At 40.3% G+C, this 25643-nt stretch overlaps 1 protein-coding gene across 6 annotated transcripts in view; it reads left to right on the top strand.

Moving 5' to 3' along the window:
- Chd9 (chromodomain helicase DNA binding protein 9) overlaps positions 1–25643 on the top strand; it is a 234216-nt gene that overhangs the window by 92865 nt on the left and 115708 nt on the right. For all 6 annotated transcript variants that reach the window (XM_029480616.2, XM_029480617.2, XM_029480612.2 and 3 more), the window contains one exon: positions 11972–13586. In XM_029480616.2, the coding sequence (XP_029336476.1) occupies positions 12138–13586 (1449 nt within the window). In that variant the 5' untranslated portion in view covers positions 11972–12137. The remainder of the gene's footprint in view (positions 1–11971; positions 13587–25643) is intronic.

The following is a 25643-nucleotide window of genomic DNA, read 5'->3' as shown; positions in this document are numbered from 1 at the left end:
TCACAGATGGTTGTGAGCCACCATGTGTGTGCCACGAACCAAACCTGGGACCCTTGCAAGAGCAACACGCTCTTAGCTGCTGAGATACCTCTTCAGCTCATGACGCTCTTTATTTTTTATACCTTCATCTTCATTACACTGTCTGTGTGGAGGCCAGAGGATAACTGGTAGCAGTTCTGGCATTAGTGAATTTCTGAAAGCATGTACTGACTACAGGCCAAGACTTTATAATAGATAGTAGGAATGAAAAGACCTGCTCATCCCGTTTAGTAGAAAGGACGGACAAGCAGACAAAGAATGAGAATGAGAGCACTGTGTGTAAGATACTGGGTCCCAGGATGAGACTCAGGTCGTCAACCTTGGCAGTATGTGCCTCTCCCTGCTGGGTGAGCTTGCTTGCTCCCATTTAAATCATTTTTGTTTTGCTTTTAAGAAGGGGTCCTGTGTTGCCCTGGGTGGCCTCACTTGAATTTTTGATCCCTCTCCCTTTGCCTCCCAAGTGCTGGTTTTGTGGTACAGGGTAACAATGTTTAAATATGTATCAATAGGGGCCAGGAGAGTGATGTACTGTTGCTCGAACAAATGCTTTTGAATCTCAGCATTTGAAATAATTGCTAAAGATCAAGAAATTTTGTTGTAAACACTGGCATTATTGAATTTCTTTTTTTTTTTTTTTAAAGATTTATTTATTTATTAATTATATGTAAGTACACTGTAGCTGTCCTCAGACACTCCAGAAGAGGGAGTCAGATCTCGTTATAGATGGTTGTGAGCCACCATGTGGTTGCTGGGATTTGAACTCCAGACCTTCGGAAGAGCAGTCGGGTGCTCTTACCCACTGAGCCATCTCACCAGCCCCATTATTGAATTTCTGAAAGTATGTATTTACTATAGGCCAAGAATTATAATAGATAGTAGGGATGAAAAGACCTGCTCGTCCTGTTTAGTAGAATGGACAGACAAGCAGAATGAGAACGAGAATACTGTGTGTAAGATAGAGAATATATGAAGTTAATGCATGCTCTGTGTGTGTGTGTGTGTGTGTGTGTGTGTGTGTGCGTAAAACCTTGCAAAAAACAGTATCCAAGTTTAGTCTTAAAGAGATTTGAAATATCAGGGGTAGGGTGGTGATTAGACATGCATGCAAGCAGCACACTCCTAGACATGAGAACAAATTATACACGGTGAGTTCAATGCAGTCCTGATGCTATTTCAGGAGCGCATCAGAAAATTCGGACTTGCACTTGTAGCTCACAGGCCAGTGAGAGGCTATAGTTACCGAGTCGCTGTGTTTTAGGACATTGAGTATGTTCTTTCTAAATTCTGTCACCTGTGACTCAGACGGTCAAATGAGGGGACCGACCAGGTAAGAGCATGGCAGTGAAGATTTGAACCTGTGCCTCCTCTAAACATGCAATGACTGACTTGTATTTAACATAGTCTTTCTGAACTTTTGGTGGAATCTATTTTTGTTGCCATTGTTGTTATGAGGCAGGGTCTTACAGTGGCTTGAATGTAATTTCTATTTAATTTTTTTTGAACCCACCCCTCTATTTAATTTGTTTGTTTGTTTGTTTTGGTTTTATGGAGCCAGGGTTTCTCTTTGTAGCCCTGGCTGTCCTGGAACTCTATCAGGCTGGTCTCAAACTCAGGAATGTGCCTGCTTTTGCCTCTTGAGTTCCAGGATTAAAGGAACATACTACCACAAACTGATGAATCCAATTTAAAAAAAAATTTTAATTTTACTTTTTTTTAATGTGGATTTATACTTGAATCTATATGTGTGCCGGAGAAGATCAGAAGAGGGCATCAGATCTTGTAGACCAGTTAGGAGCCACCTTGACATGGTGTTAATGAAACTTGAGTCCTCTAGAAAAGTAGGATGAACTCTTGATCTCTGAGCCATCATTCTCTGACCAGGAGTGAATCTTACATTTGACATTAATTAGTGTGTTTGTTTGTTGCTCGTGACGTATGTTTTCTGAGACACTTTCACTAGTTAACTCAGACTGGCTGGCAGCTTGCTACCTTCTCACCGCCCCCCCACCAAGTGCTACTTATAATGATGTGTGTGTGTCTGTGTGTGTGTGTGTGTGTGTGTGTGAGAGAGAGAGAAAGAGAGAGAGAGAGAGTGAGTATTGGTGCATTGGTGCCATGTCACATGTATGAGGAGGTCAGAGGTCAGCTTCTGGAACCCATTCTCCCCATCCATTATGTGGTTTCTGGTACTGAATTCAAGTCAAGTGGCTTGGTATCAAGTGCCCTTTATTTGTTGAGCCATCTCTCAGGGCCACTTTTGAATTAAGGAGTTGAAATTATAAGTAAAGTAGATTATTATCAATATTTCAGGGATACATAGAACAGTTATATAGTTCTAGAACATAATGAATTGTGTTTTATAGAGGGAAAAAACAATCACACTGTCCAAGTCCTGACACTCATCCTTTACCATGGTGCTAAGTTCATGATTCCATCTTTTTCTTTAAAAAAATTTTAATGTGTAGAAGGCTTTTGCCTGTGTATATGCATTTGCATAGGACATGGGTTCCCGTCCTGGACTTACAGATGCTTGTGAACCACCATGTGGTGCTGGGAACAGAACCGGAGTTAAGAGCATGTGTTGTTCTTTCAGAGGACTCAAGTGTGGCTTCCAGCACTCACACACCAGGCAGCTTACTGCCCCCGGGATCTAATGTCCTGTTCTGGCTCCTTGTGTACTCTGCATGTAAGGATACACAGACCTCCATACATGCACACTTAAGACTATTTTTAAGCCAGGCACTGGTGGTGCACGCCTTTAATCCCAGCACTTGGGAGGCAGAGGCAGGCGGATTTCTGAGTTCGAGGCCAGCCTGGTCTACAGAGTGAGTTCCAGAACAGCCAGGGCTACACAGAGAAACCCTGTCTTGAAAAAAATATATAATTTTTTTTTTAAAAAGTTCTTGTCTTTCATTTAGTTTGGAGAGTTTTTAGTCACTTTGTGTCCCCTTTCCATGGTTGCTATTAGCTCCCTCAGCATATTTAACAGATTTTATTAATTATTTGTCTGCTACATTCAGTAACTTTCTTAGGGTCAGAATCTATGTCCCCGTCCCCCATACCCCCTCCCCGCCCGTGTGTGTGTGTGTGTGTGTGTGTGTAACAGACATATTTAGCATTTGATATTGCAAATCTGTAAATAAGATTATTTTACGTCTTGCTCCAAAATGTTCTGGAGACTGAGGTCATTCATTTCTGAGTCCTCTTTCTAAGCACCTATGAAGTGTCTGCATTTCTTCTGGGTGGTCACTGAAGTCTCCTCTTTAGCTTGGGTGCAGACTCCCATTTTCCATTGTTTCTCTTTTAGTGCTGTGGCTGAGTCCAGGGCCTCTTCCTTTGTCTTAGACACCTTCCCACTGCTCTTTGCCTGTGTTAACAGGGATCTCCTTTAATGATAAGGATTTGCTTTCTGTTTCTTAGTTGTAAACCCTCGGCTGGCTGTTTTCCAGGCTCCTGCTTCTTCTTTGGGTTTCTTTTGTTGTTGTTGTTGTTCTTGTTTTGTTTTTTTTTTTTTGTTTTTTTTTTTTTTTTGAGACAGGGTTTCTCTGCATAGTCCTGGCTGTCCTGGAACCTGCTTGTTCTTTGAAACATTGGAAAGGAGGGTGTTGGAGGCTTCCTCCTGAGGCACTCTCACTCTCCTACCAGCCTTTTTAGTGAATCAACTAGCTTTGTGGCCAGAGCAAGTGGGAGTGACCAAGAGAGGAGAGCAGGCTGAGAGGGCAGAGAGCTGTTCAGGTGGAAGTGGGGGGACTATAGTACAGTCAGAATGGGGAGTGCCACTTTCATTATGGGTGTAATACAGAGTCACTGAAGAACTGTAAGCGAAGTGACCCTAAATAACTTCCATGAGATCACACCTGCTGCTTACTGTGTTGAAACACAGCCAAGTAAATAACAAGGTTAATGTCATAGCTATACATGGGAGAACAAACCAAGTATTTGTTAGGTTATATGGGTTTGAAGTGGAAATATAATATATAACAGATATAAATTAGATACAAATATATATTTATAAATCTAAATAGATATAAATAAGACATATAATAGATATAAAATTGGAAATTACCAACATATGAGACATTTAACTTCATGAGACTAGTTAAAAGTATCTTGAGAGTCAATATATACAGAAATGAAAAAAGATTAGAGTACCCCTAAGTACCCTCAACATTTAGAGGTGAGAGTATTCTCAAGTATTACCAACATCTAGGTCAATAGTTCTCAACTGGTGAATCAAGATCTCATGGTAGGGGGTCTAACAGTCCTTTCATAGGGGTCTCCTAAGACCATCCTGCATATCAGATATTTACATTATGATTTACAACAGTAGCAAAATTACAGTTATGAAGTAGCGACAAAAATAATTTTATGATTCAGGTGTCACCACAACACAAGAAACTGTATTAAAGGGTTGCAACATTAGGAAGATGCTCTAGAGGGAAGAATCATTTATAGAGTCTGAAACTGAACATTAAGGAAAAAGGGAGAAAAGTGAGTGAGTTTCTTGTTTGTCATTCAGCATTTAGGAGACTCCTCCCTGGTAGCTGTAACAAATCCTGGTGATAGATAATTGAATAAAGAGTGAACAGTGAGGAGAGAGAGCATCAGTATGCCTTTGTTTGGGTCAATTTAAGAAGACAGTGGGGCCGGGTGTGGTGGCGCATGCCTTTGATCCCAGCACTTGGGAGGCAGAGGCAGGAGTTCTGAGTTCGAGGCCAGCCTGGTCTACAGCGTGAGTTCCAGGACAGCCAGGGCTATACAGAGAAACCCTGTCTCGGAAAAAAAAAAAAAAAAGAAAAAAAAAAAAAAGAAAAAAGAAAAGAAAAAAAGAAGACAGTGGGTATAAAACTGATTTCAAGAGATAAGGTGGGCATGGTGGCACATGTATATAATTTGTATACTCAGAAGGCTGAGGCTTGATTGCCTGAGTTTAAGGTGGGCCAGAGTGGCTTAGATTCTGTCTCAAAAGTTTAAAGAAAAGAAGAGAAAAGAAAAGAAGAGGACAGAAAAGTAAAGAAAAGGAAGGAAAGGAAGGAAAGAAAGAAAGAAGATTAGAAATGTGGTTATATTAGCATACATACTAAGTCCCTGAGTTTATTCTCCATTAGCACACACATAATACTTGCTGGATTTTGTTTGTTTGATTTTGTTTGTTTGGTTGGTTGGTTTTTCTTCTTTTTTGAGACAGAATGGCCAGGGGAAGGTACTCCAGAATGGCCTAGAGTTCACTGTGCAGCCCAAATGGGGTTTGAAGCAATCCTGCCTCAGTCTTCTAGTGCTGGGATTATAGGTGTGAGCTCCCACGCTTAGGGGAAGAAATTTCAAAAATGTCTCTAATGGTTTAGGAGGTTCAGTTGGAATACTTGAGTTTGTAGGCTAGAGGCTGTTTTTGTAGAATATATGTATCTAGTCTAGCAGGTAAGATTCCCCAGGAAAGGAAAGAAGACCAAACTAAAAAGTAAATAGTAATATCCTTATGGGTAGAATACACGATCTTATATATGTTAATTCTTAATTCTGTGCAGATTTTAGTAGTCCTTGTTGCCATTTAAAATGTCTAAACAATGTTGAGACAATATTGATTCCACTATTTGTATATTTACACATTTTTATGTAATATTCATTGTTCAAAACTCTGTGCTTCCTGATTTGAATATAACATTGTAAAGGGCTAGAGAAATAGTCCAGTGATTAAGAGCACTGCCTGCTCTCCCAGAGAAGCTGAATTTAATTCCCAGGACCAGCATGGAGACTGCCTGGACCCTGTAACCCCCATTCCAGGGTATCCTGTCTTCTACCTTCTGCAGGCAGTACATGTGTCTGGTGCACAAACATACATGTAGGTTAAACACATATGCACATAAATTCATAAAATGGTTTAAAATTATAAATTACATTTTAAGATACTCTAAATTAAAAATCCCATTGACTACTAATAGTTCTTGGTTGTTCTGTGGATTCTAGCATAAAGTTTTTCTCTGTCGTGTGTTCTTAGTAATTGTAGTAAAGGTGACACCTTCCTTTGATGTGGAAAACATTTTAATATGTATTATAAGCTTAGTCATCCTATCAAGTACTTAGGACAGGTGGTAGGCTTTTTGTTGACTTTTTTGCTTTTATTTACTGCTACTAATAAGGAACCTTGTAAATGACAGTACACTATCTTTTAGAGTTTTTCTTTTATGGCAAAGTAAAACTCATTGGTTTTTGTTTTTGTTTTTGTTTTTGTTTTTGTGAACAAATGCTGGTGTGTTTTTGTTTGTTTTTTGTTTGTTTGCAAGATCTACCAGTAGAGCCCTGACTGCCTTAGAACTTACAGAGTTCTATCTGGTTTGGACTCCAGAATGCTGGGATAAATGTCTTTTTTTTTTTAACTAAAAATTAATTATTTATACATGTATGTGTCAGAACGTAGATTTGTGCGCATGAACTGCATTCAGAAGATGTTGTTGGATTCCCTTGGAGCCAAAGTTAAAAACAGTTGTGAGCCCTCTGATGTAGGTGCTAGGAACCAAGCTGAGGTCCTCTGAAAGAGCAGTGCATGGATCTTACCAACCAAGTCATCTCTCTGGTGCCCTGTGGAGCAGAACCAATAAGCACACTTGAAGTCATTTAAAGATACAGAACTCTATTCAGGACTGCATCAGATGTCTAGCTCTTGGATTAGTGCGTGTCCCTCAGTCCACGCCCAAGTAGAAGTAGTTAGGTTTTATTCCTTCCTAGGCTAGAAAGGTCCGATGGATTAATAAAAAGGTAGAATACTTTGGATTTTTCCAGCAAGGTACCATGTCTGTAAGAATTAATTACGTTAGCCTTACTGCTTGACTGTGTGTGTGTTGGGGTGAGTTGTTGGGTTTTTTGGTTTTGCTAGGGTCTTATGTATTTCTAGCTGTCTTAGGATTTGCTCTGGATGCAGGCCTTGGGCTCACAGTTATGTCTCTGCCTCTTGACTCTCTTGTATTAAGATTAAAATCATACACTACACCCAGCTCCACAGAGGGTTTCTTTTTAGCATAAAGAAGAATAAAGTTGTATTGTTTTAAAAAAACAGGAAAGTGGAGGCGAGAAAGAGGCTGCTGCCTGAAGTGATATGCTTTAGTAAACTTTATACTTGTATAACCTTATGAAGCCTTGTAGTGACTATACACCAATTAAATATATTTAAAATACTTTAGTGATATAGTTTACATACTATATGATTTAACCCATTTAAATAATTTACCTCCTTTGTAAAAATTTTATTACTTGTGTGTGTCTGGCTGTACATGTGTAAATAAGTATGGTGTGTATGTGTGCTTGCACTTGTGCTGTGAAAGCAAGCGGCTTTATCTGCCAGGACATCTCTCTGGCCTCACTTCCCACTCCCCCGCATCCTTTTAATTTTAAGGATTTATTTGTATATGTGTGTGTGTGTATGTATGTATGTATGTATGAGTGTATGCCACATGTTTCATGTGCCCATGGAGGCCAAAATAGTGTCAGGTCAGAGTTTCTGGAGCTCATGTGAGCCACCCACTGTGAGTTCTGAGACCCAAGCACAGGTCTTCTGGAAGAGGACTGAGCACTCTTTTACCTGAGTCATCTTTCTAGAGCCTCTTCTTCCTTTTTGATGACAGAGTCTTTCTTTTCAGTCTAGGCTGACTTCCAACCTAAGATTCCTTAGATTAGCAGGCATACAACACCACACCCAGCCATGGTTTCTGGTAATCACAGAGTTGTTTAAATATCACTGTAACCAGTTTAGGCCATTTTCATCATCTCAAAAAGAAACTCCATAACCTATGGCCAGTATTCACTGCTCACCAGTCACACCACACACTCATCCTGCCTTCAGCTTTACAACCACTAATCTACTAATGGTCTGTATACATTTGTTAGGGAGATTGCAAGTTTGAGGCTAACTTGAGATACATATTAAAACTGTCTCAAAAAGAGGAGGCGGTGCAGAGTAAGCCTCTGTGATTGTAAGGTTTTCACAATTATGAGCTGTGAGTCAATGTTTCATTTTTGTGAGATATTTAGTTTTGTAATGCTGGGAGTTGAACCTGGGTCCTTATACATCTTATAAAAGAATTCTACTGCAGCCCTTATTTTAATTTGAGACAAGATCTCAGCAAGCCATGTAGTCTGCTATGAACTCACTCTGTAGCCCAGGCTGGCTGACCTTGAATTCATGACTTTCCAGTTTCAGTCTATAAGTAACTGTGATTATAAGCCAATATGATCAGGTCCTAGAGAAATAGATTCACTTCTTTTTATTACCTAATAATACTTCATTACACTGATATATCATGCTTTTATTTATCTACTTATCAATTGTTAGACAGCTGGTTATTTCCCCTTTTTAATACTGCAAATAAATACTGCACTGAGCATTGACATGCAAATTAGCATTGAAGTCTCTGCTTTCAATTCCACTGGGTATTTACTTAGTAGTGGAATTACTAAATGGTACAGAAATTCTATTTTCAAATTTTTGAGGACTTACCAGACTTTTCTACAGAAGCTACACCCCCATCACTAATGACATGTTCAACTACTCTCTCTTTTTTTGCTTGATGTCTCCTGCATTCAGGTATTTTCTTGGTGTTTTTACCTCTTCTTCCTAATGGGTCAAGAAGTGATCTTTTATTGTTTTGGTTTATAGTTCAGTATAATTAATGAGGCTGAATTTTTTTTCATGTCATTACTAGAGATTTATATATCTTTGGAGAAGTATCCAGATTTTAAAAAAAAAAATATTTGACCTATTTTCTTTTCTTTTCCTTTTTTTTTTTTTCCGAGACAGGGTTTTCCTGTGTAGCCTTGGCTGTCCTAGAACTCACTCTGTAGACCAGGCTGGCCTCAAACCCAGAAATCCGCCTGCCTCTGCCTCCCAAGTACTGGGATTAAAGGTGCCACCACCGCCCGGCTTGACCTATTTTCTTACTAGAAACTTGTTAAAACTGCTTTATATGTTCTCAATATGTTTTTACATGTTTTAGATATAAGTTCTTTTTTGTTTTGTTATATATATATTTTTAAAGATTTATTTATTTATTACTTGTATGAGTACACTGCCGCTGTCTTCAGACGCACCAGAAGAGGGCATCAGATCCCATTACAGATGGTTGTGAGCCACCATGTGGTTGCTGGGAATTGAACTCAGGACCTCTAGAAGAGCAGTCAGTGCTCTTACCTGCTGAGCCATCTCTCCAACCCTGTTTTGTTATATTTTTTGAGACAGAATTTTTCTGTTGAGTAGCCCTGCCTACCCTGGAACTCAATCTGTAGACCCTGAACTCAAAGAGCTGCCTCCACAGCTGCCTCCTCCTCTTCTTCTTCCTCTTTCTCCTCCTCCTTGTCCTCCTCTTTCTCTTCTTCCTCCTTTTCCTCCTCCTCCTCCTCCTCTTCTTCTTCCTCCTCCTTCCCCCTCTGCGTGCTGGAATTAAAGATGTGTACCACCATTATCTGGCTGGCTATAAGTTGTTTATCAGACACATCATTTATACAAGTTTTCTTCTTTTCCCTATGGGTGGTTTCCTTGCTTACGACTTCCTGGTTTTGTTTGTTTGATGAGGTTTCCCTCGCTCAAGTTGGCCTCCTGAAGAGCTACTATTGCAGGCATGTGCCCAGGGGTCTCTTTAGTATCCCCTGGGTTATTTCTTCTCTTTCTCCTAGAACACATCTGAGAGCCAAGGGTCCTGAGAGAGTGGAATTTACATGTTATTACTGGGGACAATGTGGACTATCTCTTTGGAAGATAGTCTGGTAGCTGCTGAAGGTATCATTTGAAACACAAACTTTAGTTCTTACTTATTTTCCAGACAGTCTCTCACGAGAATACCTCAGCTGGCCTCAAACTTACAATCCTCCCATCTCAAAACCACCCTGGTTGTTTGTAGATTTTGTTTTTGTTTTTTTGAGACAGAATCTCACCATATAACTCTGGCTGTCCTGACACTATATAGACTTACAGAGCTACTTCTGCCTCTGCTTTCTGAAGGCTTAGATTACACATGTGTGCTATCATGCTTTGCCACATAGTGCCTGCATACTTTTCACATCAAAACTTTTCATTTTGCAGAAGTAAAAGCTAGGTTTTCATCTGACATATACTGTAGATGTATTTTGCATCATCTATTATAGTGTATTATAATCCTGTGAAATCCTAAAGTCACATAGTATTATGGTCTTTGTACAATTGTTTTATTGTATCTACTTTTCCTAAAATCAAGTTAAGGGTGAACAAATCACTGTTTGCTATTGCTTCCATTTCCCCTTATGATTTGTGCTTAGTGACTAAAATTTTGTTATATGATTAAAGAACAGCTATAGTATCTGTTTTTTGTTTGTTTATTTGTTTGTGTTTTTTTTAACCTCCTTAAACTTCTCCTTCATTATACTCAATTTCTTCCCATGTTACAGGATAGTTTTCTCCAGTTGGTTGGAATACGAAGTGCTTGTTTTTTGTTATGTTTTGAGACAAGGTTTTACACTTTAGTCCAGACTGTCCTTGAAAATTTGTTATATAGTCTAGATTGTCTTCATCGGATCTTTCTGCCTAGCCATCTAGGTGCTGGGAGCATAGGCATGCACTGCTAAATGTGGCTACATGCTGCTTATTAAAGCAAGAGATACCATTGTGACCAAGAATACATTAATATTTGGGCATAAGTTACTCACATTTGGTAGTTGAGCCAGGTGGTGGTGGCTTTAATCCCAGCACTCAGGAGGCAGAGATAGGAGGGTCTCTATGATTTTTGAGGTCAGTCTGATCAATAGAGTGAGTTTCAGGACAGCCAAGGCTACACAGAGAAACCCTGTCTGAAAAAACAAAACAAACAAAACAAACAAAAGTTTGATAGCTATTACTTTTCAGAATTAAAAAAAAAAAATCTCAACAGTTGCACAGTTAGTAGAAATTTTATCTAAAGGTTGGGTTTTTCTTTTTTTCTCTTTTGGGTTTTTTGAGACAGGATTTCTGTGTAGCCCTGGCTATCCTGGAACTCACTCTGTAGACCAGGCTGGCCTCACTCACAGAGCCCCACCTGCCTCTGCCTCCCGAGTGTTCCCGAGTGTGGGTTTAAATGAGGGCGCCACCACCGCTCGGCTTATGCTTTATGTTTTTAAGATTGTCTTAAAACCAGTTCATTATTTATTTATCTCAGGCTTCTGTTTGTTTCTATTTAGCTTGAATTTCAGTATTTGCATAGTTTGGTTAATAAAATATGAGACATGCATAGTCCTAATGATTTAAGCAGTTTCATTAGAGATGGAGTAATAAACACAACTGATTATAGGAAGATACTTGCATTTGCTTCACAGATACCTAAGTTATTTGGCTGTCAGGCTGGTTCTGTGCTGGAGAAGCAGCGGCACCGTGTGAACTACATGAGGCTATGTGCCAGCATAATTTGCAGCAGATTCAGGCTAGTGCTAGCAGCTAACCAAACCAAATGAGTTTCACTTAATTCTGGGTCACCTTCTCATGACATCCTGACAATTATGCTTCTGGGTTTTCTACATATGTCCCATGGGATCTGGAGCAGGTGACCACAATCCCCTAACTAACCCAAGAATATCTGACACTAGCTCTCAAACACACACCATTTTGGAGGGCAGTGCCTAGATAACCTACTCACTGCATGGAGGTGCTGGGGCTGTGAGACATTTCACCCTGGAGTGTGACATATATATATATATATATATATATATATATATATATATATATATATATTTTTTTTTTTTTTTTTCAAGTAAAGCGATGTGCACTTTCACCTTTAAATGAATAGTTGCGCCCCGACAGGAGCCTGTTTTCTTCTGTACAGAATATTAATAACCTATTTGCAATGAATTGTCACACACAAACTACTCTATGTACGTTTTCTTGGTAGAAGCTTAGTGAATACTTACTACTAAGTTTAAAATACTTTTGTTGTTATTTTCCTAGGATTCTGATGCTTCATGAAATGCCATCATGTAGAGAAATAATGAACACTGGCCTATTTTGGACTAACTGACAACCCTCAGAAATGACACAATAATCACCCACAGGGAAGCTGAGCATACACACTCTGTTTGGAGTGGACAACCCAAATTGTCACTGGAGTTTCAAAATGACAGACCCAATGATGGACTTTTTTGATGATGCTAATCTCTTTGGTGAGACTTTAGAAGGCTTGTCGGATGATGCATTTGTACAGCCGGGACCTGTCTCACTGGTTGATGAACTGAACTTGGGTGCAGAGTTTGAGCCTTTGCACATAGACTCACTAAACCATGTTCAAGGTACTCCAACACACCAGAAGATGGCAGATTTTGAACAGTTAAGTCAGTTTGACTCGATGAAGTTTCATCCAGTTAACCAATCTTTCGGCAGTCCAGTTGAACACGTGTTATCTCCACACTCTCAATTTAATTGCTCTCCAATTCATCCCCCAAACCAGCCCAATGGCTTGTTTCAAGATGTAGCAGATGGCAGTCCAATGTGGGGTCACCAGACAGCTACTGGCCTCGCTAATCAAAATGGATCCCCCTTTCACCAACCAGGACATTCACACTCTCTGCATCAAAATAAAAGCTTTGTGGCGCACCATGACTTTGCCTTATTTCAGGCCAGTGAACATCAAACACAGTGTTCTTCCCTTCACTCACAACAAAACAGAAGTAACCTTAACCCAGGGCAAAACTCTCTTGGCCAGGCTAAAAATTTTCTAGACGCTAATGTTTCCGGCGCACACAGAGTTAACGTTAACCACCTCTCCACTGCCCCCTCCTCACAGCAGACTCTTCCAGTGCAGTTTTCTCCGACTGCAAACCCTCCTGCACACTTCCTCAAGTGCAGCAGTCACCAGGAAGGCAACTATAACAGACCTTCTCCAAGTATGACTTCCTGTTCTGTGAGTAACTCGCAACAGTTCCCTTCACACTATTCCTTCTCCAGTGGTCACGTGTCACCAAGCAGTCTCCTTCAGTCATCTGCAGGTCTCGCTCCCGGCCATACAAATCAGGCTTTATCTGATTTTGCTGGAAGTAACTCCTTTTCTCCTCATAGGGGAATGAAGCAAGAACCCACACAGCATCTCCTGAACCCCACTCCATCTCTGAATTCAAGTAATTTTCAAATTTTGCATTCGTCACATCCTCAGGGTAATTATAGCAACTCAAAATTATCGCCCGTGCACATGAACTTCCCAGATCCTGTTGACGCAGGACCTCCAGTGGGTCATTTCAATGACCACGCGGAAACTAATGGTTTCTCATCTTTAGAAGAGAATTTACTTCATCACGTAGAAGCTCATGCAGAACCATTTGCAGGACTTGACCCAGAAGACCTCCTGCAGGAGGGTCTCCTCCCCCAATTTGACGAATCACCATTTGGACAAGATAATTCAAATCATGTTTTAGATCATGACCTTGACCGCCAGTTCACTTCGCATCTTGTCTCGAGGCCTTCTGACATGGCTCAAACTCAGCTGCAATATCAGGCTCGGGGCTGGCCTTCCCCACTGTCTACCAACCATCAACATTTACACAGCAGAAATCATCTATGTTTACAGCGGCAGGTATGTAGCCCTCTGTTTTTACTTTGGCAGTGCGAGCGTGGGTCAGCTACTGTGCCGGTCATTTTAAATGAGACCTTTCAAGAGTTCTTAAAGACCAGAGTAGTACTGAGTGTGCCTATTCCGACAGGTTTGTCTTGCTGTTAACTCTTACTGAAAAGCAATTCTTTCTATTTTGGAGCTGTGAGATTTAATATGTCTTATTGTTTTTGTGTTTACCTTATTATAAAACTGTCTTGTTAAAATTAAACCTTAGTAACAATAAGTAAGTAGGAAACAACAGTTTGGAGATATTTTAGTATGACTCTGATAGGCATAGAATGGATGTACAAGCCCATACAGACTTATCAGTAACCTAACATCTCCCCGATCCCTGGGTAAAGTACACAGGAGGAAACTCAGAAAACTCACCTCTGTGGGCTTATCACCTCTGTGCTCTTGGCTTTCAGTTGCCTGAGGCAGGGTTTCAAGTTTAGGTTGGTTTGGGTACTTTAGAGGAACTGTGGAAAAACTAAACACATATCAAAGCCCAGAAAGTCACAATTGTAAAGCCGAGGTAATGTGGAACGTCAGTTGAAATTCAGTGTGTTGTAAAAATCATAAAATGTATATTTGTTTCACTTATTAGAAACAATTTTTGACTGTTCATGCTTTCAAAAAATGTTTTTGTTACATTTTTTAATCTCTGTGTGTGAATGTATATGAAAGCATTCAGGTGTTGGTCGAGGTTGGGACCATGGTTTCTTATTCTAGCAATGGATTCTGGTATCAAACTTGTCACCAGGCTTGGCAGCAAGTGCCCTTACCTACTGAGCCAGCTCACCAGTCCTGATGTCCATGCTCAATGCTGGCATATTTATGGGGAAATTAATAATGTGCATGACTTTTTAACTGATAGACTGTTGAGAAATATGACACAAACATAGCAAAAATAATATATCCAAAATATATTTTTTAAATGTATTATTTTATTTTATATGTGTGAGTATTTTGCCTGTATGCATGTCTGTGTACCATGTGCATGCCTGGTACCCACAGAGGACAGAAGAGATTGTTGGATCCCCCTTGGATTTCAGTTACAGATGGTTATGAACTGTCATGTGGGTGTTGGGAACTGAGCCAGGGTCATCTGGAAGAGTAGCCAATAGCTTTTAACTGCTGAGCAATCTCTCCAGCCCCCCAAAGGTGTTTTATGTTTATAGCAGGGAACTAGAAATACCACAACTTATTATCATATACCAATTTAATGGATTACTATAAACATTAAAAAGATCTTGAAGGCTAACACTGAGAAAATGTTAATGATACCCCAGGAATAAGATATAACTCCAAATTATGATCATAGTAAGATAGTTCAGAGTGCAGGTAGTGGAATGTGACTCTGTGGATTACTCTTGGCTCCTCATACTTCAGACGTCTAACTTTGAGCTAGTTATATAATTTTTGTATGTCTCTGTTTTTTCATCTTTCTTTCTTTTAGATTTATTTTATTTATAGTCAAGTGTGATGACTTACATTTTTAATTCCAGCACTGGGGAGGCAGAGGCAGGCAGATCTCTGAGTTTGAGCCCAGCCTGGTCTACAGAGCAAGTTCCAGGACAGCCAGGGCTCTGTGTGTGTGTGTGTGTGTGTGTGTCTGTGTGTCTGTCTGCCTCAGTCTGTCTACATCTGAGCTATACCCTCAGACCTCTTTTTAGTCTTTATTTCCAAAAAGATTTTATTTTGTTTTGTTTGAGTCAGGGTCTCTCTATGTCATCTTGGCTGGCATGTAACCCAGAAGTCAGAGATCTGTCTCTGTCTTCCAAGAGCTAAAATTAAAGGAGTGGGCTACCACATCTGGCTCAAGGTAGGTTCTTACTACATTGTTTAGGTTGGCTTTGAACTAACTCTGTAGTCCAAGCTGACACTAAGTTTATAGTCCTCGGCTAAGCCTTCCACATACCTGGGATTGCAAGCCTTCGCCACCAAGCCCGGCTTTGTTTTACTTCAAATAACATTTTCAACACATTAGTTTTTTTTTTAAATTTTATTAGCATATGTTAATTATATATAATAGAAAGATTTGTTGTAACCTTTTCATACACATAATGTATATATGCATATAATATAGTTTGATCATATTAACATGCACTATAATAACTTCTTTTGTCTCCTCTTGATCCTCGTCCTCTTTCCAATCAGCCTTCCTTTTGCTTTTGTTGTGGTGTGACCTAATGATCTTCATTACAGTGGCTTACAGGAGTATGGGTGAGGGACTGTTTATAGGGACCAGAAAGAACACCTTGCCAGTAGCTACAACAGTGATGGAAGAGTCTCTCTCTCCCCTAACAACTGCCTATAGATTCTCAGAGAGGGGCAGGACCTTGTGAACCTGTCCTGCTTCCATGACTGAATGTTGGTGATGGATCCAATCGTGTGCAGGTTTTGAAGAGGTGTTCAGAGCTGCAGTAGACACAATATGCCCAGGGGGCCACATTTCACAGCACTCTACCCCTGCCTTCCACTATGATGGTCTTTATGCCTCCTCTTGTGAAATGTTCTCTGAGCCTTGGTCCCACCACTTCTGAGCCTTGGACTGGCCATACAGATGTCCCAGTTAGGGCAGAACATTCAACGTTCACGTACCCTCAGCACTTTGACCAGTTAATTGCTGTCCACCACAAAAATAATACTTCTCTGACATAAAGCTGACAGCAGCTGTAATCTTTTTTTTTTTTTTTTTTTTTTTTTTTTTTTGGTTTTTCGAGACAGGGTTTCTCTGTCAGCCTTGGCTGTCCTGGCACTCACTTTGTAGACCAGGCTGGCCTCGAACTCAGAAATCCGCCTGCCTCTGCCTCCCAAGTGCTGGGATTAAAGGCGTGCGCCACCACGCCCGGCGTAGCAGCTGCAATCTAATGGCATAAATGTGATTATTTAGAAGGTACTTTTGTAGGCATATCATATCCACTTAGCAAAACAACAGTAATATCTTCTCCACTGGGCCTGTGGGTGGTCTTCCCAGGTGTAGTCTCTTTTGACAGGGTCTACAGTACCAGGTGTGGGGTATCTCAAATCCAGTCCAGCAGGCTGGTTATCCTCATGACAGGCTTGTCCCTGCTGCACCAATGGCACCAAATAATTTAGTGGCAGATAATAGTTTAGCAGACAAGATTCACAGCTGAGTAAACACTGCCCATGACAACTCTCTGAGCACTTTCTGCAGCTATGGTTCAAGTTCTGGAACCGGAGTATCAATGCACAGGCTTGGAAATGTCTAAGATGGACGTACTGAAGATATGCTTAGGTAGTCTTTAAAGGCACAGACCTAGCTCCATTCTACTTGTTGAGTGTTGGATGTTGCTCCCTCTACTGGAGGGAGGGTCAAGCATGGAGAAATTCTCCAATGACAGAATTTAGGTTAGTCTATTGTTTGTATATAGTCTTTTACTAATTGCTTTGTCCAATGTAGAATTCAACTATCAACCATTAAATTTATTTACTTTCTTGCTTTGTTTTTCTAAGAAGGAACATGTTTTGTTCTTTGTTGTTGTTTTGTCTTCCGATTCATTTTTTTTCCAAAGATGTTTCCAACTTTGAAAGTAAGGGCTCACTTTTGTAGATTTGCAAGTGATGTGGCCTCCTCCATTGCTAACATATAAACATACAGACATTGAAGAGAAATTCTTTTAAAACTCCATTTGTATTGTGATAAAAACTGCATGGTACTGGTATAGTGACAGACAAATAGGCCAATGGAATAGAATTGAAGACCCAGAAATGAACCCACACACCTACGGTCACTTGATCTTCGACAAGGGAGCTAAAAACATCCAGTGGAAGAAAGACAGCATTTTCAACAAATGGTGCTGGCACAACTGGTTGTTAACATGTAGAAGAATGCGAATCGATCCATTCCTATCTCCTTGTACTAAGGTCAAGTCTAAGTGGATCAAGGAACTTCACATAAAACCAGAGACACTGAAACTTATAGAGGAGAAAGTGGGGAAAAGCCTTGAAGATATGGGCACAGGGGAAAAATTCCTGAATAGAACAGTAATGGCTTGTGCTGTAAGATCGAGAATTGACAAGTGGGACCTCATGAAACTGCAAAGCTTCTGCAAGGCTAAAGACACCATCAATAAGACAAAAAAACCACCAACAGATTGGGAAAGGATCTTCACCTATCCTAAATCAGATAAGGGACTAATATCCAATATATATAAAGAACTCAAGAAGGTGGACTCCAGAAAGTCAAATAACCCCATTAAAAAATGGGGCTCAGAACTGAACAAAGAATTCTCACCTGAGGAATACCGAATGGCAGAGAAGCACCTGAAAAAATGTCCAACATCCTTAATCATCAGGGAAATGCAAATCAAAACAACCCTGAGATTCCACCTCACACCAGTCAGAATGGCTAAGATCAAAAATTCAGGTGACAGCAGATGCTGGCGAGGATGTGGAGAAAGAGGAACACTCTTCCATTGTTGGTGGGATTGCAAGCTTGTACAACCACTCTGGAAATCAGTCTGGCGGTTCCTCAGAAAATTGGACATAGTACTACCGGAGGATCCAGCAATACCTCTCCTGGGCATATATCCAGAAGATGTCCCAACCGGTAAAAAGGACACATGCTCCACTATGTTCATAGCAGCCCTATTTATAATAGCCAGAAGCTGGAAAGACCCCAGATGTCCCTCAACAGAGGAATGGATACAGAAATTATGGTACATTTACACAATGGAGTACTACTCAGCTATTAAAAAGAATGAATTTATGAAATTCCTAGCCAAATGGATGGACCTGGAGGGCATCATCCTGAGTGAAGTAACACAATCACAAAAGAACTCACACAATATGTATTCACTGATAAGTGGATATTAGCCCAAAACTTAGGATACCCAAGATATAAGATACAATCTGCTAAACGCATGAAACTCAAGAAGAATGAAGACCAAAGTGTGGACACTGTGCCCCTTCTTAGAATTGGGAACAAAACACCCAGGGAAGGAGTTACAGAGACAAAGTTCGTAGCTGTGATGAAAGGATGGACCATTTAGAGACTGCCGTATCCAGGGATCCATCCCATAAGCAGCTTCTAAACGCTGACACCATTGCATACACTAGCAAGATTTTGCTGAAAGGACCCAAATATAGCTGTCTCTTGTGAGACGATGCCGGGGCCTATCAAACACAGGAGTGGATGTTCACAGTCAGCTATTGGATGTATCACAGGGCTCCCAATGGAGAAGCTAGAGAAAGTACCCAAGGAGCTAAAGGGATCTGCAACCCTATTGTTGGAACAACATGATGTACTAACCAGAACCCCGGAGCTCTTGTCTCTAGCTGCATATGTATCGAAAGATGGCCTAGTCGGCCATCAATGGAAAGAGAGGCCCATTGGACTTGCAAACTTTATATGCCCCAATATAGGGGAATGCCAGGGCCAAAAGAATGGGAATGGGTGGGTAGGGAAGTGGGGGGCACTATGGGGGACTTTTGGGATAGCATTGGAAATGTAACTGAGGAAAATATGTAATAAAAATATTAAATATTAAAAAAAAACTCCATTTGTAAATCATTGTGGGCTGGAGAGATGACTCAGTGGTTAAGAGCTCATATTGTTGTTGCAGAGGACCCAGGTTCAATTCCCAGCACCTATATCACACACCTTACAACTCCTATCACTCCAGCTCCAGGGGATCTAACATCCTTCTCTCTGCTCGCATATGCAGATATGTACACACACATAATAATTAAAATCATTTTTAAAACACATTTTCTTGTTCTGGACTGATAAGGTAGTGAAGTTTAAAAGCTACTAACTTTTTTTTTTTTTTTTTTTGTTTTTTTCGAGACAGGTTTCTCTGTGTAGCCCTGGCTGTCCTGGAGCTCACTTTGTAGACCAGGCTGCCCTCAAACTCAGAAATCCACCTGCCTCTGCCTCCCAAGTGCTGGAATTAAAGGCGTGTGCCACCACGCCCGGTACTTTTTTATTTTTTGGAATGTATGTGTATAGGTGTTATACTTGTATATATATCTGTGTACTGCTTCTATGCCTGGGGCCTAAGGAGGCTAGCATTGGGCATCAGATCCCTTGGAACTAGAGTTACAGATGGTTATGAGTCCCTATATGGGAAGTGGGAGTCAAATCTGGGTCTTCTGGAAGAACAGCTCGTGTTTTTAACCACTAAGCCACCTCCAGCTCCAGTGCTCTTTGTTTGTTTGTTGTTTTGTTTGTTTTGTTATTGTTGTTTTGGTTTAGCACAAGTTTCTCTGTATAGCTCTGACTGTCCTGGAACTCACTCTGTAAACCAGGCTGGGATTAAAGGGGACCTCTGCCTCCTAAATGCTAGGATTGGGATTAAAGGTTTGCACCACACCCAGCTTTCCTTCTCTCTCTCTCTCTTTATCTCTCTCTCTTTATCTCTCTCTCATTTTTAAAATCAGGTTTCATTAGCTCTATCTCTTGCAATAATTTTGTTTTGGATTAAACTAGTACATACTATTATAGCCATTTATGAGCAGTGTTATAGAATATGAGCGGTGTCCATTTTTCCTTTCTTGATTAAAGCTAATTCTTCCATAAGCCTGGTGATACAGGGCAGCACGTTAAAGCTCTCGCTGTGCGTGGCTGCCCACCTGAGTCTGAAACAGACCCCTAAAGCAGTTCTCCACATGTGCTCTATAGTGAGCAGCTGTGTACACATCCTAACAAAGGAAGTTCTGAGACAAAGCTTACACTGTGGGCAAGATTACTCTTTGATCTACTTCCTGGAAAGTCACTGTGGTGCTTCCCTCAAATGGACAAGACTGCTGAGAACGCTGACTGTTTAAAGAGTATTTCTATGCTTTGCCTTTTCTCTTCCCTCAATGGCAGTCATGTGGACAAATGTCAACTAGCTTATCACAAGGTCTCACTATGTACCATGGCTGGCCTGGAACTCTCTGTGTGGACAGGGTTGGTCTCACACTCACAGTGAGACCTGCCTCTGTCTCCTAAGTGTTGGGATTAAAGACTTGTCTGCCATCATGCTTAGTTGCTATTTGAAAAGGAGAAAAAGCTAAGGAAAGAGGCCTGCCTATAGATTAGTGGAGCAAAGCAATAGCGAGTGCTTCCAAGTGATTCTTTACAACACTGAAGCAGAAGCAAAACATCTACCTCCATCTTTTGTTTTTGGAGAAAATAATTTGACAGACAAACACTCTAGGATTTTTAAGCTCTTTTATAACATATTTTGTTCTATTATTACAGTCTCTAGTTTTTGTCTTTGCAAAGTGAAAATGACATATGAGTTAAGTTCACTGTACACATTCTATAGCAAAGTGATGTAGGGTGGCTTAATTGTCATTCAAAACAGGAAATGCTGGTTTAGATGTGCTTATATGTGACGCTCTATTAGCTTTTCTGATAATTTTTGTTTTGTTTTTGGTTTTGTTGTTGTTGTTTATTGAGACAGGGTTTCTCTGTGTAGCCCTGGCTGTCCTGGAACTCACTCCATAGACCAGGTTGGCCTCGAACTCAGAAATCCGCCTGCCTCTGCCTCCCAAGTGCTGGGATTCAAGGCATGCGCCACCACTGCCTGGCTCTGATGATTTCTTAACATTGCTTAACTTCTCAATGTTCTTTCCCTCTTAAGCTACACTGATACATACTATTTAAACACATGAAAAGTGAGATTGGACAGTCTGTGCAAGGCACTTTTGCTTTGTTTTGTTTTGCAGTTGTTTGTTTGTTTGTTTGTTTGTTGGTTTTGACACAGGGTTTCTCTGTATAGCCCTGGCTCCACTGGAACTCACTCTGTAGACCAGGATGACCTCTAACTCAGGGATCCTCCTGTCTCTGCTCCTACCCCTCCCCTCCCCAGTGCTGGGATTATTAAAGGTATGCACAGCCACATCTGGCTACAAGGCATATTTTTAAGATAATATTTTCTTAATAAATTTAATATAAGGTTGTTATAAACATTGATTATTTAAAAGACACATATGTAAAAGAATATTGCTATGTGTGATACAGAATAGATAAGGGATATAACCATGATTTCTCATGCTCTAGAGATTGAGGCCAGAAGATTAGACTTCTCGGCAAGTTTGGAAAATTTAGTGACACTCTGTCTCTAAAAGCAAGAACAAGGTGTGAAGGAGCAGAGGAAGATAAGAATGAAATTTGAACTTGTGAGGTTGTTAGGAAAGATAACCACTGTTGACATTTTGTTATATAAGTAGCCAGTGAAGTCTGTTGTACAAACAGTGTTGCAATTTTAAGAAACAAAGTTAGAATCCAAGTGTCACTGTTGACACTTTGTTACATAAGTATCGAGTGAGACAGATACCCTATAAAGTCCTCACTGGCCTGGAACTCACTTTACAAGCCCGGAAGCCCTACCTCCCACTTGCTACAGTCTTCCTGGCTCTGTCTTCCAAAGCCTACAATTAACCAAACAGCCACACCTCACAGCCTCCTGCTAAGAAAGTGTAATAGCTAATAGGACAGTGCTTGGCAAAAAGTTTAAGTGCTGTATCTAAATACTTGACATACATTTATCAACACATTGGGCCATCACAATGAACACTTCATTTGGATTTGATCCTTTGCTTTCATTTGCATGAGAGGAAACTGAGGTTTGGAGAGGATAATGAACATCAAGGTACATTGTAAACAGTTATTGTTAGTTCAACCCCTCCTAGTTTGATTTCATTATCACTTTGGGTAAGTATGTTAATGCTTACATACTATATAACAGTAATATGCTAATTTCCCCCTCTTCCCATTCAAAACTCAACATTACTAGTGCTGAGGAGATGACTCAGTGAGTAAGAGAACTTGCTGGGTAAGCATGAGGCCCTGAGAGCAGATTCCCAGCACCCAAAAGCCAGGTGTGCTGTTGCACTAACTCCTGCACTGTGTGGGACAGAGACAGGATTGCTGGGACCTGCTAGCCAGTCAGTCCAGCCAAAAGATGCTGAGCTCCCAAGTTCAGTGAGATACTGCCTTGAAGAAATAAGGTGGGGAGTGATAGAGGAAGTGGTCTAGTATGCTTTGGCCTCTTCCAGGGTGTAGGCCATCCCCCATCCCCCATCCCTAATCCCCCTATACTGTTGAGAACCTCCAGCTATAGAAAACTATGGATTTCTTCAGGCAATGTTGGTAATAGATTATCCATTACCAGAGGGAGAACAATCCCAGGGCAAGACAAGCAAAAAACTTAAAATATTGTATGTAAGATAACACCAAATGTCCCAAAGGTAAACCCAATAATTATCTTCAGATGTTTGCAGGACTTCAGAGGCCAGAATAAAGCCTAGCAAGCAGAAATGAGAGCATGGAAGAAGTTTCCAATAAAGCTCTTCCTTCCTTCCTTCCTTCCTTCCTTCCTTCCTTCCTTCCTTTCTTTCTTGTTTTTTTTTTTTTTTTTTTTTTCGAGACAGGGTTTCTCTGTGTAGCCCTGGCTGTCCTGGAACTCACTTTGTAGACCATGCTGGCCTCAAACTCAGAAATCCACCTGCCTCTGCCTCCCAAGGGCTGGGATTAAAGGTGTGCGCCACCACGCCCGGCCTACCCAGAATTTTCCTAAGAGAATTTCTGTAGGTGGGTAATGGACTAACTTGGTAGTTTATTTCAACTCCTAAAATTATATCATTGTAGTTTTAGAATATACTATAGAATATATCATTTAAATTGTCTATGTAGCTTCTGTGTGGCAATTATAATATTCTATTTTTTTAGTTAAAGTAGGGCATTTTAATCTAGAAGATTTGACAGAAATATCAAAACTAAGCATTTATCCTCTAACTGTAGATAAATTGCTAGACAATTTCTGTTTTGTGCTTTGGCTTATTCAGACAATCAAGATTTTTGAACTATCTATTTTATAATAGTAAACTGTGACTGATGAGGCTTCTCTATTTGAGTAACTAATCTGAAAGTATCATAAATAAAGAAGTGCTTTACTACCATGCCGTAGCACTGCTGTAGGGAGAGGCATCAAGCGCACAGCAGGAGCTTGCGCTCCAGCTTTCAGTCAAGTGCACCCCGGGGAACTGTGTAGACCACATTGTGTGCATTTACCTTACAAGGAGTGCTTTATAATTCATGGGAAAAGGACAGTCTGTGAACAGGTATTGGTTCCCCACTTGAGTATGCATTTGTATATCCTCACTTCTATAGCTTCATATACCAACAGTAAGATGAGTTAGAAAGGCCATGACTTGCTTATTGTTACAATTTTCTTTCATAAATAAAAGTCTGTAGTGCTTTTACAGGTAACCAGAAATGAGATCAACACCCTTCTATGTGAGACATTATATTCAAAACACTGTTACAGAGAACAGTTATAATTTATTACCTATAATGTGCAAGTATTTATACCATTTTTTTTAAATCTAAGGGACTTAGATAACTACAGATTTTAATATATTGCGGTTCTGGAAACCATCTTTTGTGGTTTTTACTTTATCTTGTGCTTTCTACAGCCTCTTGATGCTATTCATTACTGCTGTGTTTCTTCATTCAGGAACTGGGCTTTAGTGACCAGGAAGATAAACTGGTCGTCAGTCTTGCTGTTTGTGAAGGAAAATAATAAATAATTTTCCTCTTTATCCTTAACAAGTTGAGTTTTTATTTTATTTTAAATATTTATCTATCACTGGGCGTGGTGGTGCACGACTTTAATCCCAGCACTTGGGAGGCAGAGGCAGGTGAATTTCTGAGTTCGAGGCCAGCCTGGTCTACAGAGTGAGTTCCAGGACAGCCAGGGCTACACAGAGAAACCCTGTCTTGAAAAACCAAACCAAACCAAACCAACAACATCAACAAAACTATCTCTCTCTCTCTCTCTCTCTCTCTCTCTCTCTCTCTCTCTCTCTCTCTCTCTCTCTCTCTCTGTCTCTCTCTATGTGTATGCATGCATGCATGCATTGTTTGCCCACCCTAGGAAGCCAGAGGCATCAGATTTTGTCCTGGAGTTGGAGTTAGGTATGAGTGCTTGCAAGCTGCACGATGTGGGTCTTGGGGACAAAACTCTTGTCCTCTGCAAGAGCAATACACTCTTAAACACTAAGTCATATCTCTAGCTGACCATATGTTAACAGAATGAACAGTTTGTTTAGTACACTTAAAGAGACAGCAGGCTGAGCTATAGTAAGAATACAGTCTACTTAATTTTAGAAAAAAATCTCTTTAGAAGAATTTAATACTTTAAAATATATATGTATGTTTACACATGCACACACACACACACACACACACACACACACACACACACATTAATTTGGAGTACAAGAAAGAAATCTAATCAGGTGGTGGTGGCAGGCAGCCTCAGAGACAGGGAGATATCTTCGAGTTTGAGGCCAGCCTGGTCTACAGATTTAGTTTCAGGACAGCCAGGGCAATTACACAGAGAAACCCTGTCTAGGAAAAGACAAGAAGAAAGAGAAAAGGAAAGGAAAGGAAAGGAAAGGAAAGGAAAGGAAAGGAAAGGAAAGGAAAGGAAAGGAAAGGAAAGGAAAGGAAAGGGAGGAAGGAAGAAAGGAAATTAGCCTAATTAAATGAAGTAGTAAATGAAGTTAAAAAAATTATCTTTCATCAAAATTTACTGTGTGGAATTGAAACTTCCCAACAAGATCAAGTTAACACCATTTTTATGAATATGTAAAATGTATGTATTATTTTAACTTAGGTAAGTAGCTCACAACTGCTTGTACCTTCAGCTCCAGAAGATCAGACATTTCTGGTCTTTGTGGTTACCTGCCGGCATGTGTGTATACCTATACAGAAAGAAGCATAGTTAAAAATAACTCATTTTAAAATACTGAGCAGATTTGTTTATCTTTCCAAACTCAGTCTCTTTTTCTATACAGTGTGACTAACATTGGCACCAGTCATATAAAATTATGTTCTATATTGACAACTTGCTGCAAAAGAAATCAAGGAAAACACCCACTTACAATAGTTTAATATCTGCAAGAAATGCAGCCAGGAAGGTAAACTATATCTGTGAGGGTTACTTCAGGACACACACACACACATAGGAAGAGGAGGAGGAAGAGGAAGAGGAGGAGGAGGAGGAGGAGGAGGAA

Source organism: Mus caroli, unplaced genomic scaffold, assembly GCF_978045245.1.
Source record: "Mus caroli unplaced genomic scaffold, Mus_caroli_1 scaffold_10, whole genome shotgun sequence".
NCBI classification, from domain to species: Eukaryota; Metazoa; Chordata; class Mammalia; order Rodentia; family Muridae; genus Mus; species Mus caroli.
The sequence above is the reverse complement of the archived record's forward strand: the minus strand, read 5'-3'. Positions and strand labels throughout refer to the sequence as shown.